Genomic DNA, 20,181 nt, shown 5'->3' on the forward strand with positions numbered 1-20,181 from the left:
CAAAAGTCAAGTGAAGGAGAACGAGTGCTATGGGAGGAGCAGACTACACTGTTTGTGTATGAGAACGTAAGTGGACTTCTACACAGTACTCAAGAGGTGAGGATCGTCAGCAGGACATATTACTCTCTTCTGGCCTGACCTGTCCCTCATGGCTGGGTTCCTCAGGTCAGAGATGAGAGGGATGGTTCTCTTGAACTGGTCAATCCTGTTCTTAGAGAAGTCCACTATCTCCCACTGCTTATCCTGCAGACACACAACAACAACAACAGCAAAAGTTTACTACATAATAACAAAATACAAAGTCCACTTCATTACCAAAATTGTACTGCTCCTCCATTGTAAAAAAAAAACATGTTTTAAAAAGATTTGGGAAGCTATAGATATGTATTTAAGGAAAGTGGAAAGGGGGATACCTAGTCAGTGGTACAACTGAATGCATTCAACTGAAATGTGTCTTCCACATTTGACCCAATTTATGAACGTCTGCATTCGTTTTTGACACGTTTCTTCTATTGCAGACACCTTAATGCCAACTTTTAAATGATATTACGTGAGCTCAACATAAATAAAAAAGAACAATTATTTAAAAAATGTCCTTAAAGTATATATATATTTTTTAGAGAGTACTAATGTTACTGTCCCAACTATTGAAATACTGTAGAATTCAATTCATTCGGAGGTTTGCTCTTACTGGGGAATGCCAATATGGCCAACCTGCGGCTTCAAAGCCTCTCAATGGGCAAGACATAGCTTCAGCAATCTAGAGCAAATCATTGGATAGAACATAGAGTAGAATCAAATGTGTACTGTAGCTGTGGTAGATAAGACACTGACCTTGAGTTCCCTGCTGAGTTTGTGTAGTTTCTTGAACATGGCCTGGGCGGTGTTCTCCATGCTCTCTGTCTGCAGAGTGACAAACTGACCCGCCTTCCACTCATCCCAGTGGGCATCCCACTGCTGGGTGATCTCCCACACCTGCTGCAGGTAGTCTAGGTCCTACAACACAACACAGAACATACACACATCCCCTTTACAGCGCAATGTGCATCCTACCACAAGCCTACGTTATGCCTTCAGATGGTGGTGGGGGGGGGGGGCTTACAAATGAACCCCAAAACATCTTCCTTACTCTCTACATTGAGTGAACAGGGAAAAACCCTTATCCCCTCATCTATGTCATTTTACTAGGCAAGTCAGTTAAGAACAAATTCTTACTTACAATGACGGCCTAGGCAGAACGACAGATTTTTTTAACCTTGTCAGCTCGAGGATTTGATCTGGCAACCTTTCGGTTACCAGTCCAACGCTCTAACCTCTAGGCTACCCACCGCCCCAAAATGCGCGACCATAGCACCCCGCTCGTCGTACGGTTCTTCTATACTGAAGATGCCCAGGCCGTGGGTTGGGGTTATGGGTAGGTGGGCTACCTTCTCCAGGGTCTGTACGTCTTTAGAGCACGGCTGTTCCAGCTTGAAGATGCCCAGGCCGTGGCGTATGGTTCCCTCTTCCTCCTTCAGCGTGTCCAGCTGGCCTCTCAGCGCTGCTACCTTCTCCAGAGCCAACTCGCACGTCACCCCACTACCAAACGGACCTGCAGTACGGTACACGCACAGTACATACATGTATACGTGATACCTTGTAATGTGTATACTTTGCATATATACAGTGCCTTGCGAAAGTATTCGGCCCCCTTGAACTTTGCGACCTTTTGCCACATTTCAGGCTTCAAACATAAAGATATAAAACTGTATTTTTTTGTGAAGAATCAACAACAAGTGGGACACACTCATGAAGTGGAACAACATTTATTGGATATTTCAAACCTTTTTAACAAATCAAAAACTGAAAAATTGGGCGTGCAAAATTATTCAGCCTCTTTACTTTCAGTGCAGCAAACTCTCTCCAGAAGTTCAGTGAGGATCTCTGAATGATCCAATGTTGACCTAAATGACTAATGATGATAAATACAATCCACCTGTGTGTAATCAAGTCTCCGTATAAATGCACCTGCACTGTGATAGTCTCAGAGGTCCGTTAAAAGCGCAGAGAGCATCATGAAGAACAAGGAACACACCAGGCAGGTCCGAGATACTGTTGTGAAGAAGTTTAAAGCCGGATTTGGATACAAAAAATGTCCCAAGCTTTAAACATCCCAAGGAGCACTGTGCAAGCGATAATATTGAAATGGAAGGAGTATCAGACCACTGCAAATCTACCAAGACCTGGCCGTCCCTCTAAACTTTCAGCTCATACAAGGAGAAGACTGATCAGAGATGCAGCCAAGAGGCCCATGATCACTCTGGATGAACTGCAGAGATCTACAGCTGAGGTGGGAGACTCTGTCCATAGGACAACAATCAGTCGTATATTGCACAAATCTGGCCTTTATGGAAGAGTGGCAAGAAGAAAGCCATTTCTTAAAGATATCCATAAAAAGTGTTGTTTAAAGTTTGCCACAAGCCACCTGGGAGACACACCAAACATGTGGAAGAAGGTGCTCTGGTCAGATGAAACCAAAATTGAACTTTTTGGCAACAATGCAAAACGTTATGTTTGGCGTAAAAGCAACACAGCTGAACACACCATCCCCACTGTCAAACATGGTGGTGGCAGCATCATGGTTTGGGCCTGCTTTTCTTCAGCAGGGACAGGGAAGATGGTTAAAATTGATGGGAAGATGGATGGAGCCAAATACAGGACCATTCTGGAAGAAAACCTGATGGAGTCTGCAAAAGACCTGAGACTGGGACGGAGATTTGTCTTCCAACAAGACAATGATCCAAAACATAAAGCAAAATCTACAATGGAATGGTTCAAAAATAAACATATCCAGGTGTTAGAATGGCCAAGTCAAAGTCCAGACCTGAATCCAATCGAGAATCTGTGGAAAGAACTGAAAACTGCTGTTCACAAATGCTCTCCATCCAACCTCACTGAGCTCGAGCTGTTTTGCAAGGAGGAATGGGAAAAAATGTCAGTCTGTCAATGTGCAAAACTGATAGAGACATACCCCAAGCGACTTACAGCTGTAATCGCAGCAAAAGGTGGCGCTACAAAGTATTAACTTAAGGGGGCTGAATAATTTTTCACGCCCAATTTTTCAGTTTTTGATTTGTTAAAAAAGTTTGAAATATCCAATAAATGTCGTTCCACTTCATGATTGTGTCCCACTTGTTGTAGATTCTTCACAAAAAAATACAGTTTTATATCTTTATGTTTGAAGCCTGAAATGTGGCAAAAGGTCGCAAAGTTCAAGGGGGCCGAATACATTCGCAAGGCACTGTACACAGCACAGTACAGACACGCATCTGCACACACGCGAGAGATACCGGTACATGCAAACAGTAAGCAGAGCTGTTAATTCAACAGCAGTAAGCGTGACAATGTATAATACTGTATGTAGTAACCTTGAGCTGATTTCACAGTAGAGAAACAGTGTGATTGTATCAGCGATGGTAATCTGTTCTGTTTAACTCAACAGCGTGTGGTAGGGGAAGTAGAGAATAAGTGTTTCTCCCTCTGCGTCATTCATGTTGTTTCACAGCTTGAGCCCAGAGGTCAGTGTGTCACGACTTAACCCCCTGAGGAAGGGATGGATGAAGAGGGAGAGGTCAGATAAGAAGAGGAAAATAAAGAGCATCAGGGGGGGACGAGAGAGAGGGGGAACGAGGGGAGAGATAAAATAAAGAGCAGGAGGGAGGTTGAGAGAGAGAGAGAGAAAAAGAAAGAGGGAGAGGAGTGAACCCCTTTTGTACCCTGTGAGAGTATGAGAAAGAGGAAAGCGGGTTGGTTGGGGTCCCAGGTCCCCCAGTCGGCCCCTGCCAGATCCCCACAAAGCCTTCGAAAACTCCCATGCCCCCCCCCCTCTTAAACTTCCCAGACTACGCCCACGCTTAGTCGCTCACCACCACCACACACACTGCCCTCCGACGGGGCCCTATCCCCAACCAGAGCCCAACACTCAGGCCCCAGCCCCATCCCCAGCCCAACTCCCAGGCCCAGCCACATCCCCAGCCAAGCTCCCATCCCCCAGGCCCAGCCCCATCCCCAGCCCAACTCTCAGGCCCCAGCCCAACTCTCAGGCCCATCCCCAGCCCAACTCTCAGGCCCATCCCCAGCCCCAACTCTCAGGCCCTTCCCCAGCCCCAACTCTCAGGCCCTTCCCCAGCCCAACTCTCAAGCCCTTCCCCATTCCCAGCCCAACTCTCAGGCCCCAGCCCAACTCTCAGGCCCATCCCCATCCCAACTCTCAGGCCCTTCCCCAGCCCCATCCCAACTCTCAGGCCCTTCCCCAGCCCAACTCTCAGGCCCTTCCCCATCCCCATCCCAACTCTCAGGCCCCATCCCCAGCCCAACACTCAGGCCCTTCCTATCCCCAGCCCAACTCTCAGGTACCAGCCCCATCCCCAGCCCAACGCTCAGGCCCTTCACCATCCCCATCCCCAGCCAAACTCAGGCTCATCCCCAGCCCAACTCTCAGGCCCCAGCCCCAGCTCAACTCTCAGGCCCCATCCCCATCCACAGCCCAACTCTCAGGCCCCATCCCCATCCCCAGCCCAACTCTCAGGCCCCATCCCCATCCCCAGCCCAACTCTAATGCCCCATCCCCATCCACAGCCCAACTCTCAAGCCCATCCCCATCCCCAGCCCAACTCTCAGGCCCCATCCCCATCCCCAGCCCAACTCTCAGGCCCCATCCCCATCCCCAGCCCAACTCTCAGGCCCATCCCCATCCCAAGCCCAACTCTCAGGCCCCATCCCCATCCACAGCCCAACTCTCAGGCCCCATCCCCATCCACAGCCCAACTCTCAGGCCCATTCCCATCCCCAGCCCAACTCTCAGGCCCCATCCCCATCCACAGCCCAACTCTCAGGCCCCAGCCCCATCTCCAGCCCAACTCAGGCCCCATCCACAGCCCAACTCAGGCCCAACACCCAGGCCCCGCCCAACTCCCAGGCCCAGCCCCCACCCCAACTCCCAGGCTCTCAGGCAGGACGTTTCAGCTTCAGACAGACAGACCCACCATCACCACCATCACCAGCACTGTACTACAGCCTCTTATCTGCTTTCAATTAGGCCTTTCACTGGATGACTACCTGCTGCTATTGTTACAGCCATGATGCTACTAGTAGAGTAACAGGAGTTGTAATGAGGGAATAAATTATTCTACAATCCTCACTAGACTGGAGAGTTCTCTATACTATACGTGTTGCACTGGGCTGGTGCTGGTCCCAGATTTGTTTGTGTTGTCTTGCCGACTCAACAGGTCTGGGATCAGGCTAGGGTTGAGGTACGTACTAAGGCTATGGGATAATTTGATGGTCTTTATTCATTGACTATTCACAGACTGTTGTCTCTGTGCAAAACCATCAGACCAGTTATTTTTCTTCTCTTTGACTGTGATGTGCCCTTCACACAGAGAATGAATATGATGTGGCTGACCCAATTGACTGGGATATTATTGTGTGTGTATGTACGTGTGTGTGTGTGTGTGTGTGTGTATGTGTGTACTGTGCTGTTATTGTAGAAAGTGGTGTGTGTGCTCGCATCTGTGTACTGTGCAATTATTGTAGTGTGTGTGTGTGTGTGTGTGTGTGTGTGTGTGTGTGTGTGTGTGTGTGTGTGTGGAGGTGGTCTGGTCCTGAATACTAATGTCGCAGAGAACAAAGTCTGCCTGCTGGCCTCATTAACCTTTCCAGTGCTACAGTCACAGCCATTGTTTTCACCTTCTAAACATTCCCCCCATTCTCCTCTCAACAGGTTCTGAGCAGAAGGGACGGCTGGGGTGAGAGAAGTAACCTTCAAGGAGCTCTGGAATAGAACAGTGGGATAGAATTGCGAAAACACACAAAGTGAGGTGACTTTGTGGAACTTGATATGATGAATTTGACTGTTCTAGCGTGCACAACGTAACGTGCACAACTTTCCCCACAGTGAGGAGGGGAATGGTTCACATTCCGAGACGTGTTGAAAGTGTAAAACTTTTAGATTCAGATGTGGTGAGACAAAGTGTGTAAGAGAGAGCCGAGAGATGGAGAGATGGGAAGGATATGTAAGTCTGTCATGACAAAAACAATGAGACATCACACACCTCTCTCTGTGTTCATATGAGAGAGAGAGAGAGAAGAGAGAGAGAGAGAGAGAGAGAGAGAGAGAGCGAGGGAGGGAGGGAGTGGAGAGCGAGGGAGTGGAGCAAAGGGATGAGAGGGAGGTAAGAGAAAAGTAGGACAGGAGGTTTGTCCTCTTTGATACGGTTTGGCACGGCATCTTGTTTCGAGTCGTAGACGTGTGCGCGCACGCGCGCGCATGTGTGTGTGCGTGTCTGTTTGCCTGTGGAGGAGGAACAGCGAGTTCAATCAGATTTTTAATGGAAACAGAAAATAAGAGAATAAACAAAAGTAAGGGAAAAAGTCTCCCTACAACGAAGGATGGCACAGACAGAATGGGAGATGTCAGACGTGGAGAGAGACAGAGAACATGTCGTCCAGGCCTCTGGGGGGAGATGTCATGGACCAGCTGGGAAGATCATTGTCAACCAAGACAAGATACCCCCCCTCCCCACACACACACACACACACACACACTACCCCTATGGTGCTACTAACATGTCCTTATACAGTCTGCCATGCAAACCTGTGTGTGTGTAGCCTACTGTACTGTACAGTATGTAGCCATTGCCTTACATCAGACAGCGCGTCGATTCCGCCTGCACTGATCTGTCTCGTTTCTCGCAAAGGACAGTGGGATAGATGAAGAGTAGTCCGGCTACAATGGGCTGTCTAACGTTCAAAAAGACTACCTATGCGACATCGTCTGCTGCTGAACCCCATTTCTGCCTCGAAATGTATCTAAGCTAGAACAATAAATCTGTCAATAATGTGGACATGTTTCTGTTGAGGAAGTCTTAGTCCCACCATTTTACATCCAGCTAAGAACGTTTGTTTCATGGAGCAGTATTTCAGAAGTTTGACAATGGGCACGAAAGCTAGCATGAATTTGTCCAACATACAGCTTGCTAGCTGAACCAGGCACTGAAACGATGCTAACCAACCAGCTACATACTTAGCTAGTGCTGCCACACACAATGTTGAACGCTTCCAACAAAAGCTAGCTAGTAAGCTACTAGCTGACCCAACGGTACAACGTTACATGGTAGCGATAGTGGAGATCCATGCTGACTTATGGACTGATTTCTGATAACAGTTCCTCCTAATTCTGGGGCTGCACGTCAACAACTTCAGGGTAATTCAAACAGGCTAAGCAAGCGCTAGCTAGCTAACTAACGTTTAGCTATGTCAGTAAACTAGCAGCTACAAACGTTAGCTAAGCAGCTAATCAAGTCACTGCTTTGGCGACCGACGTCCTTGCACAGACTTTGTGCAAAATGTCTCACAATTGCAAACTTTGAAATCACTACCACAACGTTTTTTGAAATCATTTTTGCTAGTTATTCTGCTTATTTCACGGAGAGTCATATGAAAGCGCAGTGATATAAAACATTTGCAACTATGTTTTCACTGTTGAATGGCGGAAGATCTGGAATATTCCAAATGTGAATATGAGTTCCACGTTCTACAAGACAGGCAGGTTGAGGGATGAGCGTGGCGTAGGACTGACACCGTCTGACGTAAAACAGGCGATTAATTGAAATTCCAATTCAGGAATGGAATTTATTACCCGGATATGCATATTCCTTAACAGGAATTCAACTGAAAATGGAATGGAATTGGCCCTAACCCTGGTGTGCAGAAGTACTGTCAAATAATCTGCCTGGTGTATGTATGGCTGTTTGTGAGACATCTGTGTATGGCTGTTTGTGAGACATCTGTGTATGGCTGTTTGTGAGACATCTGTGTATGGCTGTTTGTGAGACATCTGTGTATGGCTGTTTGTGAGACATCTGTGTATGGCTGTTTGTGAGACATCTGTGTATGGCTGTTTGTGAGACATCTGTGTATGGCTGTTTGTGAGACATCTGTCTATGGCTGTTTGTGAGACATCTGTGTATGGCTGTTTGTGAGACATCTGTGTATGGCTGTTTGTGAGACATCTGTGCATGGCTGTTTGTGAGACATCTGTGTATGGCTGTTTGTGAGACATCTGTGTATGGCTGTTTGTGAGACATCTGTGTATGGCTGTTTGTGAGACATCTGTGTATGGCTGTTTGTGAGATATCTGTGTATGGCTGTTTGTGCTAGCAGATGACCTGAGCTGCTGAAGGCCTGGACAGTAATCTGCATTTTCTTCTTAAACTCCTCTGCTGAGAAGATGAGGCTGCCCTTGAACTTGTCCTTGTGTTTCTTCAGCATGATGTCACTGTCTATCACCACCTGTTGGAACCACACCCACTCCCCGTTCAGAGCCTCCAACATTTCATGGACCTGGGGAGAGATAGAGAGACAGAGAGAAGGGGGGGGGGGGTTTAAAACAAGGGGTGGGGGTTGGGTGTGTGTGCGTCCGTCCGTCGAGCTACTCACAGCCTGGTCCACGGTGACCTCGTACTTCTCCAGGATAGCAAACTGTTCGTGGATGGGAGGGATCTGACTCTCAATCTTCTGAAGGTCTCCCTGTAGTGTCTCCAGGAGCTTCAGACTCTCCCCCAGCTCCACCAGGGACTGAGGGGGCTGGCTCAGCCTGGACACACACATAGTAGTTCATTGACCCTTTTCATTTACTAGCAGCACATACAGTACACATCTTCTGGACTCTGAAGACGTCTGCAGATAAAACGTTTCTGACAGGTCACAGGTCAAAAGGCCTGTAATCTAGCTATATGCCGCACATATGCCTTTCCACCAGACACACTGGTCCCACTTTCAACTTTAAGGCCCATAAACTCTTCATTAACCTTTTATAAAGTGGAACCCACACACTCCCGGCCCCACCCTCCACCACCCACCTTCCCCACCCACCTGAGAGCATTCTCCTGCAGAAAGACGTGCAGCTCTTTGAGCCTGGTGCTGGCCATGAGGCTGAGCAGCTGGGTGAACTTGCCCTGCCACTCGTTACAGTGCTGCACCAGGCTGAACTTCAGGGGAGCACAGTCCAGCAGCACAAACTGAACACTCAACACCGTCTCCTCCTTCTGAACGTTGTTGGCCACCTCCGTGTACCTGGGGGAGGAGAGGGGTGAAGGGAGGGTTGAGAGGAAAAGAGGAGGGGGGGGGGGGGAATATGTGTAAGTACATGTACAGGATAAAGACCGTACTTCAATAGGAACCGATACACTGTTCCTCTGTATCCTAAAGATTCTACTTTGTTTACTCACATAATTATCTGTATAATACAGTAAACACTCAAATACAATGCTAAAGGAATTACCATCAAACAAAAGTCAAGACCACACAAGGATTAAAGCAACATGGTCTGACTGTTCTATTGACAAGGGCCAATAGGAACCTGCTTAGCCAGACCAGCGTGTCGTGTACAAACATGGAGTGTTGACTCTCCAACGATTTACATCGCACTGTCCCAGACAAATCCATACGACAATATCTCACTGTCTCTCGCTAGTCTCCAACATGTTTACCATGCACATCCATATGACAGGCTATACAGTTGAAGTCGGAAGTTTACATACACTTAGGTTGGAGTCCTTAAAACCCATTTTTCAACCACTCCACAAATTTCTTGTTAACAAACGATAGTTTTGGCAAGTCGGTTAGGACATCTACTTTGTGCATGACACAAGTCATTTTTCCAACAATTGTTTACAGACAGATTATTTCACTGTATCACAATTCCAGTGGGTCAGATGTTCACATACACCAAGTTGACTGTGCCTTTAAACAGAAAATGATGTCATGGCTTTAGAAGCTTCTGATAGGCTAATTGACATAATTTGAGCCAATTGGAGGTGTACCTGTGGATGTATTTCAAGGCCTACCTTCAAACTCAGTGCCTCTTTGCTTGACATCATGGGAAAATCAGAAGAAATCAGCCAATACCTCAGAAAAAAAATTGTAGATCTGCACAAGTCTGGTTCATCCCTGGGAGCAATTTCAAAATGCCTGAAGGTACCACGTTCATCTGTACAAACAATAGTATGCAAGTATAAACACCATGGGACCACACAGCTGTCATACCGCTCAGGAAGGAGATGTGTTCTGTCTCCTAGAGATGAACGTACTTTGGTGCGAAAAGTGCAAATCAATCCCAGAACAACAGCAAAAGACCTTGTGAAGATGCTGGAAGAAACAGGTATCAAAGTATCTATATCCACAGTAAAAAGAGTCCTATATCGACATAACCTGAAAGGCCGCTCAGCAAGGAAGAAGCCACTGCTCCAGAGCTTCCATAAAAAAGCCAGACTACGGTTTGCAACTGCACATGGAGACAAAGATTGTACTTTTTGGAGAAATGTCCTCTGGTCTGATGAAACAAAAATAGAACTGTTTGGCCATAATGACCATCGTTATGTTTGGAGGATAAAGGGGGAGGCTTGCAAGCCGAAGAACACCATCCTGACCATGAAGCACGGGGGTGGCAGAATCATGTTGTGTTGGTGCTTTGCTGCTGAAGGGACTGGTGCACTACACAAAATAGATGGCATCAGGAGAAAGGAAAATTATGTGGATATATGCAACATCTCAAGACATCAGTCAGGAAGTTAAAGCTTGGTCGCAAATGGGTCTTCCAAATGGACAATGACCCCAAGCATACTTCCAAAGTTGTGGCAAAATGGCTTAAGGACAACAAAGTCAAGGTATTGGAGTGGCCATCACAAAGCCCTGACCTCAATCCTATAGAACATTTGTGGGCAGAACTGAAAAAGTGTGTGCAAGCAAGGAGGCCTACAAACCTGACTCAGTTACACCAGCTCTGTCAGGAGGAATGGGCCAAAATTCACCCAACTTAATGTGGGAAGCTTGTGGAAGGCTACCCGAAACGTTTGACCCAAGTTAAACAATTTAAAGGCAATGCTACCAAATACTAATTGAGTGCATGTACACTTCTGACCCACTGGGAATGTGATGAAAAAAATAAAAGCTGAAATAAATAATTCTCTCAACTATTATTCTGACATTTCACATTCTTAAAATAAAGTGGTGATCCTAACTGACCTAAGACAGGGAATTTTTACTAGGATTAAAATGTCAGGAATTGGGAAAAACTGAGTTTAAATGTATTTGGCTAAGGCGTATGTAAACTTCTGACTTCAACTGTATATGTTTAACAGAGAGGATACAGGGACAGTTGGGTCTGGTTGGGACCCTCTCTCTTCTTTATCCATTCCCATGGGAGTAGAATGAACCTGCTCCTAGATTTTTTATTTAACTAGGCAAATCAGCTAAGAACAAATTCTTATTTACAATGACTGACTAGGAACAGTGAGTTAACTGCTTTGTCCAGGGGCAGATTGACAGATTTTTACCTCGTCAGCTCAGGGATTCAATCTAGCAACCTTTCGGTTACTGGCCCAACGCTCTGACCGCTAGGCTATCTGCCGCCCCGATGCTGGCACCATCGAGAGCATCCTGACTGGTTGCATCACTGACTGATATGGCAACCTCCGACCGTAAGGCACTATAGAGGGTATTGCGTACGGCCCAGTACATCACTGGGGCCAAGCTTCCTGCCATCCAGGACTTCTATACCAGGCGGTGTCAGAGGAAGGCCCTAAAAATTGTCAAAGATTCCAGACACTCTAGTCATAGACTATTCTCTCTGCTACCGCACGGCAAGCGGTACCGGAGTGCCAAGTCTAGGTCCAAAAGGCTTGTTAACAGCATCTACCCGCAAGCCATAAGACTCCTGAAAGCTAATCAAAAGCTAATCAAAGGGCTACCCAGACCCCTCTTGTACATATTACCTCAATTACCTCGACTAACCGGTGATTCTGTACCGGTACCCCCTGTATATAGTCTCGATATTGATATTTTATTGGTGCTGTTTAATTATTTGCAACTTTTATTGAATATTTTTTACTTAACACTTCTTAAAGCAGTGCTTGTTAAGGGCTTGTAAGTAACCATTTCCCTGTAAGGCTGTATTAGGCGCATGTGATAAATACAGTTTGAATTGATTTGATACAAACATACCCGCGGGAAGTAGGGGTGCTTAACAACCAGGGGTACCATCTTACCGTGCTGCATTTGTGTTGTTGCAATAAAAAACGATTACACTATTTATCTGTTGCATTATTGATATTAATGATCATGCGATTGGAGTAGGTGAGAGAGAAAAACATGGGCCCCATTCTGCACGGTGAGCTCTCAGCTCTGTTTTGTAAGCAGCGCTCTCATGCTATGCTCTGATCTATTCCGTTGTGGGGGTTTGGAGTCACACGCGCTCTGTTGTATGATAGACAGTTGAGTTAGTCTCTCTCCCCCTCTTCTCTCCCTCTTGTGGTGGATATCAAGTGATCTGGAGCAGCACTAGCCTTCCACTTCTATTCTAAACTTGGCAAAAAGGGAATGGGAATCATATGAAATTAGGAACATGGCATTCTCTCGCCCTCGCAGGCCTGCTCCTGCCCATGTCAAACACGTCGGTGTACTAGCCCACTAGTCTGGCAAGCAACACAGTGCAGGCCGCAGCCCAACACGTGGCGCATTCCGGGTGCTGGATCGAGGTGATCGCTTTTCTCCGCGACGGAGCTCATAGCTGACCATTTGTGCTCCGTTTTAATAGGCTCAATCTTAGTTACAACACCGCTCTCGTTATTTCTCTCTCTCACACCCCCTTTGTAATTATGCAGTACAAAGAAATGTGCGCTCTGTTCACAATGGTCTATTCCTAGGCGGCGCGTGAGTTTGTGAGTTTCAAGATGGGGGAAGTTTACAACTGATCCTGCCATTTCTACCGATCTGCGTGCCAGTTTCGTGGCACAGTTTCATTTCAATTAAAATGTTTTTGTTTCTCAAAATCATTGTCACGTGGTTAATAATACAAATGGGAATTTAAATGAGAAACATCTAAAAGTATAGGCCAATGTAGCAGTAGTAAGTCCAAATACATACAGCTGACGAATAAAAACTGAAAATGCAGGTTCTTTCAATCGCATTCATCTCTCTACTCCGCCTGTCCGCCTCCCTTTCTATCTGTCATGACTTGAGCTATCGCTAGTGAAGTGCAACATTGTATCAACTAGCCTATTCTGGGCCACTAGCCTATTCCAGGCGCTCAGAGTGTCCCGGGCCAGTGAGCTTGGGACAGAGTCAGCTGTTATTGCACAGACACAGCTGTTTTTGCGCAATGGGAAATGTGTTCAGGTATTTTATGACGTTTCCACTGGTTATATGGAATCCTCAGAGCATTACATTTAGCTCTTTCACACCGAGGCCTGGTGATAATCGAGGGGGAGAGTGTTGGAAAATATTTTTCAAATACGGCGAGGAACTATTATCATTCACAATGGATTTAATTTAAAAAACGGACTTCATTGACTTACTGTGTGAGCTGAAGAAGAAATGACTGAGCTCAGCTTAGTGGTGGTGAGTTCAGACAATCACAAATCAGACGTCCCCAAACGGGCACTTTCTACCATTTGCACGGAGCAGGTCAGTTAGTCTACTTCTAAGCGTGCTCCGGGCGCGTGCTCTGGGCGCACGCTCCGTCAACATTTAGAGGGCAGAGAAACCAGACACATGATCACATGGAGCTCTCCAAACAAAATACAATGAAAAAAAATGACTAAACTAATGGTATGAAATAAACCCAAACCTGTATCTCACATGTGTGGCAACGTGCCTGTAGGCCTAATTAATCCATGCATTAGCATAAATGTATGTAACCAAATTATGAGGATTAACAGTAAATGTACTACTGGTGACATACACTGAGTGAACAAAACATTAAGAACACCTTCCTAATATTGAGTTGCACCCCCCCCCCCTCCCCTTTTGCCCTCAGAACAGCCTCAATTCCTTGAGATATGGACTCTACAAGGTGTTGAAAGTGTTCCACAGGGATGCTGGTCCATGTTGACTCTAATGCTTCCCACAGCTGTGTCAAGTTGTCTGGATGTCCTTTGGGTGGTGGACCATTCTTGATACACACGGGAAACAGTCAAGCGTGAAAAACAAAGCAGCGTTGCAATTCTTGACACAAACCGGTGCACCTGGCACCTACTACCATTCCCGCCCTCAAAGGCACTTCCAGCTTTTGTCTTGCCCATTCCCCCTCTGAATGGCACACATACACGATCCATACTCGTCGCCAAACCCACTGGCTCCATGTCATCTACAAGACCCTGCTAGGTAAAGTCCCCCCTTATCTCAGCTCGCTGGTCACCATAGCATCTCCCACCTGTAGCACACGCTCCAGCAGGTATATCTCTCAAGTCACCCCCAAAACCAATTCTTTCTTTGGCCGCCTCTCCTTCCAGTTCTCTGCTGCCAATGACTGGAACGAACTACAAAAATCTCTGAAACTGGAAACACTTATCTCCCTCACTAGCTTTAAGCACCAACTGTCAGAGCAGCTCACAGATTACTGCACCTGTACATAGCCCACCTATAATTTAGCCCAAACAACTACCTCTTTCCCAACTGTATTTAATTTATTTATTTATTTTGCTCCTTTGCACCCCATTATTTTTATTTCTACTTTGCACATTCTTCCATTGCAAAACTACCATTCCAGTGTTTTACTTGCTATATTGTATTTACCTTGCCACCATGGCCTTTTTTGCCTTTACCTCCCTTCTCACCTCATTTGCTCACATCGTATATAGACTTGTTTATACTGTATTATTGACTGTATGTTTGTTTTACTCCATGTGTAACTCTGTGTCGTTGTATCTGTCGAACTGCTTTGCTTTATCTTGGCCAGGTCGCAATTGTAAATGAGAACTTGTTCTCAACTTGCCTACCTGGTTAAATAAAGGTGTTCTCAACTAGCCTACCTGGTTAAATAAAGGTGTTCTCAACTAGCCTACCTGGTTAAATAAAGGTGTTCTCAACTAGCCTACCTGGTTAAATAAAGGTGTTCTCAACTAGCCTACCTGGTTAAATAAAGGTAAAATAAAAAAATAAAAAAATTAAATGTCTCAATTGTCTCAAGGCTTTAAAAATCCTTCTTTAACCTGTCTCCTCCCCTTCGTCTACACCAGTGGTTCCCAAACCTTTACGGCCTGCGACCCCATTTTGATATCCGGGAAATTCTCCCGGCCACAATCATGTGAAAAAAAATGATGTAAATAACAGCCCGTGTTGACTTTTTGAATTGGGGCTAATGGCAGTCAATTGCAAAACGTTCTAACAGTATTTCTGATTGTATTCTCAACTCACCATCATATACATTTAATGTGGGGCTATGACATCACTTCCCTTATCTCACCACAACTAATGAGACGGTTGATGCATGTCGCGTCAGAGCTTCTCAATGTCAGGGGGCGTGGCCGACAGTGTGCTACCTCATCTCTCCTGTCACCTCCAACCTGGATGGATATTTCTTTTCATGCAGACGAGAGCACTGAATCAGCGTACCATGAGTTTTAAGGGGGAGACGGCACAGTATTAGCCTTTGAGTCAGGAACCAAAACTCTTTCATTATGACACGTGAATGCGATGCCTGCAGCATTCAGTCACATGACAGCTCCATCAGCTGTTCGATTTCACTTACCGGCCTGTCAACTGAGCCTGGATCACAGTCAAATAGATTTCGCTGATTCGGTCACTCTTCTGTATATTTTCATTGTATTTACCCTGCATGCTTGCGCTCAGTTCGTTCAGTTTCCCAAATGTCTGTTACATAGGCACGGAGACACATGTTCTTTTCATTACACAGTCAACAAAGTCAAACAGTTCTTCTCTCAATTAAAAACATCTTTCCAACACTCCCCCTCGATAACCACCAAGCCTCGTTGTGAAATAGAACATCGTCCATCGTCTGTAGTTAACAATCGAAGTTGCCTGCCGCGCATCTCTGAGTTCTGCGCTCAGCTCTTTTGCCCACCAGTTGCTCTCGGTGTATCCATTCTAGCTCAGTGGGTGTATCATAAAATGAGTCCATATGGCAGAGGGAGACACATTCATAACTAGAGTGTAGAGGCCTGCCCGCCGTCCCGTGATAGATGGAGTACCATCTGTGCAAAAGCCCACCATTTGATCCCATAGAGTCTGTTTTTCGCCAATATAGCCACGCAGGACACTGAACATCCCCTGTGCCGTTTCAGGCTCGGGAATCGTGAGACAGAACAATATGTCCTTGTGAATAACATCCAGAGACATGTATAGCGAACAAAAGTCAATGCACGGGCATCTCGGCTCTCGCAGCTAACATCCATTTAAGGAGCATAAGGTGAGGAATTCGAGTGGTTCAGTCAGTGTCCTCTTGACTGTTAGCTACAGCATCAATTCTTAGTTTCACAGTGTTATCTGTTAAAGGTATCGATGTGAGTTTCTGTGCCTCTGCCTCCCCACACATTGTTTTTCACCATATCAATTGTGGACGGTAATATCAAAGTCACTGCAATAGCGTGTGGTTTCGTAGCATAGCAGGCTTAGCCATTCACCGTGGGAATGGCTCGAGTGCAACGGTCAGGTGCGGCCTGGGTCAAGGCTCGACCTCTAGTTTCGGGAACCGCTGATCTGCACTGATTGAAGTGGATTTAACAAGTGACATCAATAAGGGATCATAGCTTTCACCTGGATTCCCCTGGTCTAGGTCACGGTATTCCTAATGTTTTGAACACTCAGTATATGTAATGGGGAATTGAAATAAGCAATCAAAGGTCAAACAATTAACACAATGAAAAACTGTGAATGCGCAAGAACTGGGGGGAGACAGCTAAGTGCATTCTGGGGAACGGAACGCATTCTGGCCACCCACCCCTTCTTCTTGTCTCAACATTTCAAATGATACTCAAGACACATTATCTTCACACATATTATAGATGCATTTTCACTGACATCACACTAGGCAGGCTGCCTAGTGGTTAGAGCATTGTGCCAGCAACTGAAAGGTTGCTGGATCGAATCCCTGAGCAGACAAAGTAAAAATCTGTCCTTCTACCCCTGAGTAAGGCAGTTAACCCCCTGGGAGCCATGGATGTTGATTAAGGCAGCCCCCTGAACCTTTCAGGTTGGGTTAAATGTGAAAGATACGTTTCAGTTGAATTCCTTCAGTTGTACAGCTGACTATGTATCCCCAGCTAGGCCTATTGCCAAGCAAGCAGCCCAAATTACAGGCTGCTAGGCGTATGGGCCAACAAATTTGTGATTTGAAAGAAGCTAATGATCATCTATTGCTGAGAATAATTGTATTTATTTCTGTATAGATAAGAGTCATTATATAATTTTGGTAAATTGATTTCAATGTAGTTTAGCCTGCAGTGACTACTATTACTGAATCTTGTCCTAGGCTTAGGCTACTGATCACATTAGGTATTGTATCAAAACATCTTCCCGCGGCTATGTATCTAAGGTCCGTTCTGTAGCGCAAGCTGATCCTAGATCTGTGACTTCTAACCCTGTTGAGGTAGATGACCTGTTCGCCAGATCTGTTCTTATTTTAGCCAACGCCACCGTAATTCTTTCCAGTGAACAACAGAGCTCGCTCGCTCAGAGCTCACTAGCCGTTAGAGGGTCAAACCTGGCGATGTCAGCGTCGAAGGAGGACACGGGGGGGTTGAGACGCTGGTATCTCCTGATGAAGGGGTCCTTGTTGATCTCCCAGATCTCTCTGTGTTTGTCCCAAGTCTTCAGGTAAGCCTGCAGGTGGCCTGCGTTGGCCGTCATTCCTGCTGCTACCGCTGCCTGAATCTTACCGATCTCCTCATCTTGTTCTGGGGTTAGAGAAGGAGAGAAAGGGGAATCACCATATCAACAAGGCCAAAGCAAATTATATTTATAGGATGAGTTATTATTGAATTGTCCAGATCCTGCTCTGGGGGAGGGAGGGGGAGAGAGAGAGACAGAGAGAGACAGAGAGAGAGAGAGATTCCATATGGAGTAGGCCCTGAACTGATACAGATATTTTTGTATTCCGTCCATCCTCTCACCTGCCAAAGATTTTTTATCTCAATGAGACATGCCTGGATAAATCAATGACGACAGTTATGGTTGCAACTTGGAATATGTTAACCTGATCTGAGATCTGTGGGTAGAGGCACCTTCTACCACAAGCTCCCCACATGGTAGATACATACCGTAACTGTACACTCGACGACATAGACTGCATGCTTGCACACACTCCTAGTTAAATACAGTGAGTTGACACACCTTTGACACATTGTAACAGGCACTTACACGTGTTAGAAAAGGATTTTCGTGAGTGAACACGTTTAACAGCCCGGCGCGTGTCACTAGGGATCAACTACACTATGTTGATTGGGTTTCAGGAGCTAACAGCAGTAGCTGTAACAGCATTCCCCCTCGATAGAGATATGGCTGGAGACACACACACACACACACACACACACACAAACACACACACACACACTCAGAGCTATGGAGAGGGGCTACCTCTGACCTGCTCCAGTCCACCATCTCCTGACTGTTTGATTAAAGCCAAAGCCCAGATACTCCCCGTGGACGACCTGCTGTCAATCAAACCAGGAGACAGCTGACGGGAGAGCTGCTTAAAATGGACAGACGAGGATAGGATGAAGAGAATGGTAGGAGGGGAATGGGGTTAGAATGAGGTCAGGGTGAAGGAGCAGTGGATGAAGAGGAGTGAGGATAAATGGTAACAAGAGTGTGGAGTGAAGAGGAGTGAGGATAAATGGTAACAAGAGTGTGGAGTGAAGAGGAGTGAGGATAAATGGTAACAAGAGTGTGGAGTGAAGAGGAGTGAGGATAAATGGTAACAAGAGTGTGGAGTGAAGAGGAGTGAGGATAAATGGTAACAAGAGTGTGGAGTGAAGAGGAGTGAGGATAAATGGTAACAAGAGTGTGGAGTGAAGAGGAGTGAGGATAAATGGTAACAAGAGTGTGGAGTGAAGAGGAGTGAGAATAAATGGACGGGGGGGGGGGGGGGGGAGTTAAAGCGGGATGGAGTGCAAATGAAGAGTAGGAGAGCAAAGACGATATGGTGAGGACGAAGAGATGAAATGATCTGGATGAAGAGCAGGAGTGAGAAATGAAAGACGGCCGGGTGAGGTGAGGTGAGGAAAGGTGAGGGGTCAGAAGTGAAAATAGAGAGAACTGAACATAAGGATGAGTCAAGGAGGAGGAGGCGGGAGGCGTGGAACAGCGAGGTGAGAGGGGTCTCTAACCTCTGTCTGCGCGTGAGGTCTGTTACCTATGATGCAGCGTACAGGTTTCCTCTGTGAGTGTCTGCGTGTGAGGAGGTCCGGGAGGCGTTTGAACACAGAGATGGTGCCGATCAGCTGACAACTGATGTTGTTCACGATCTGAGCCAGTTTCTGTAGAGTGGGGGAGAACTCCACCTGTTGGACGCACGCACGCACGCACGCACACACACACACACACACACACACACACACACACACACACAATAATTTTTGCCTCTCGGCTTAAAGACCTAACAAGCTCTCCTGCTATCATTTTCCCAAAAACTCTACATTCCTTTTATATAAAATATTACTTTCATCTTTTTTTTTTTTTTTTTGTAATAACATAAGTGAATCCTCCTGTACAAATAATACCAAAAGGTTCATGCTTTCTGAACCACACCCTCCTAGCCTATCAATGATGCAGATATTGTACATACACAAAGCATAAATCATTTGTCACGGCTGATTTATAAAGTGTGGAAAGAGAGTAGTGCGAGTAGGAGAGGGAGAGAGAGAGGGAGAGAGAGAGTGCGAGAAAGAGAGAGAGGGAGAAAGAGGGAGAGAGAAAGGGAGAAAGAGGGAGAGAGAGAGGGAGAACGAGGGAGAGAGAGAGAAAACTGAGCTGCACTTCCTAACCTCCTGTCCAATGTATGACCATATTAAAGACACATATTTCCCTCAGATTACACAGATCTACAAAGAATTCGAAAACAAATCCAATTTTGATAAACTCCCATATCTACTGGGTGAAATTCCAGTGTCCATCACAGCAGCAAGATTTGTGACCTGTTGTCACAAGAAAAGGTCAACCAGTGAAGAACATACACTATTGTAAATACAACCCATATTTATGTTTATTTATTTTATCTTGTGTCCTTTAACCATTTGTACATTGTTAAAACACTGAATATACAGTGCCTTGCGAAAGTATTCGGCCCCCTTGAACTTTGCGACCTTTTGCCACATTTCAGTCTTCAAACATAAAGATATAAAACTG

At 46.0% G+C, this 20,181-nt stretch overlaps 1 protein-coding gene across 1 annotated transcript in view; it reads right to left on the reverse strand.

Annotated features, from left to right (window-relative positions):
- Window positions 1-20,181, reverse strand: part of dnah2 (dynein, axonemal, heavy chain 2) — a 217,575-nt gene that overhangs the window by 142,086 nt on the left and 55,308 nt on the right. Inside the window, exons 19-26 of the mRNA XM_036957925.1 lie at window positions 19,190-19,337; window positions 17,540-17,732; window positions 8,914-9,114; window positions 8,479-8,635; window positions 8,208-8,382; window positions 1,428-1,591; window positions 835-996; window positions 140-243 (exon numbers count right to left, since the gene is read on the reverse strand). Of these exons, the coding sequence (XP_036813820.1) occupies window positions 140-243; window positions 835-996; window positions 1,428-1,591; window positions 8,208-8,382; window positions 8,479-8,635; window positions 8,914-9,114; window positions 17,540-17,732; window positions 19,190-19,337 (1,304 nt within the window). The remainder of the gene's footprint in view (window positions 1-139; window positions 244-834; window positions 997-1,427; window positions 1,592-8,207; window positions 8,383-8,478; window positions 8,636-8,913; window positions 9,115-17,539; window positions 17,733-19,189; window positions 19,338-20,181) is intronic.

This window comes from Oncorhynchus mykiss, chromosome 21 (assembly GCF_013265735.2).
Source record: "Oncorhynchus mykiss isolate Arlee chromosome 21, USDA_OmykA_1.1, whole genome shotgun sequence".
Lineage (NCBI taxonomy): Eukaryota > Metazoa > Chordata > Actinopteri > Salmoniformes > Salmonidae > Oncorhynchus > Oncorhynchus mykiss.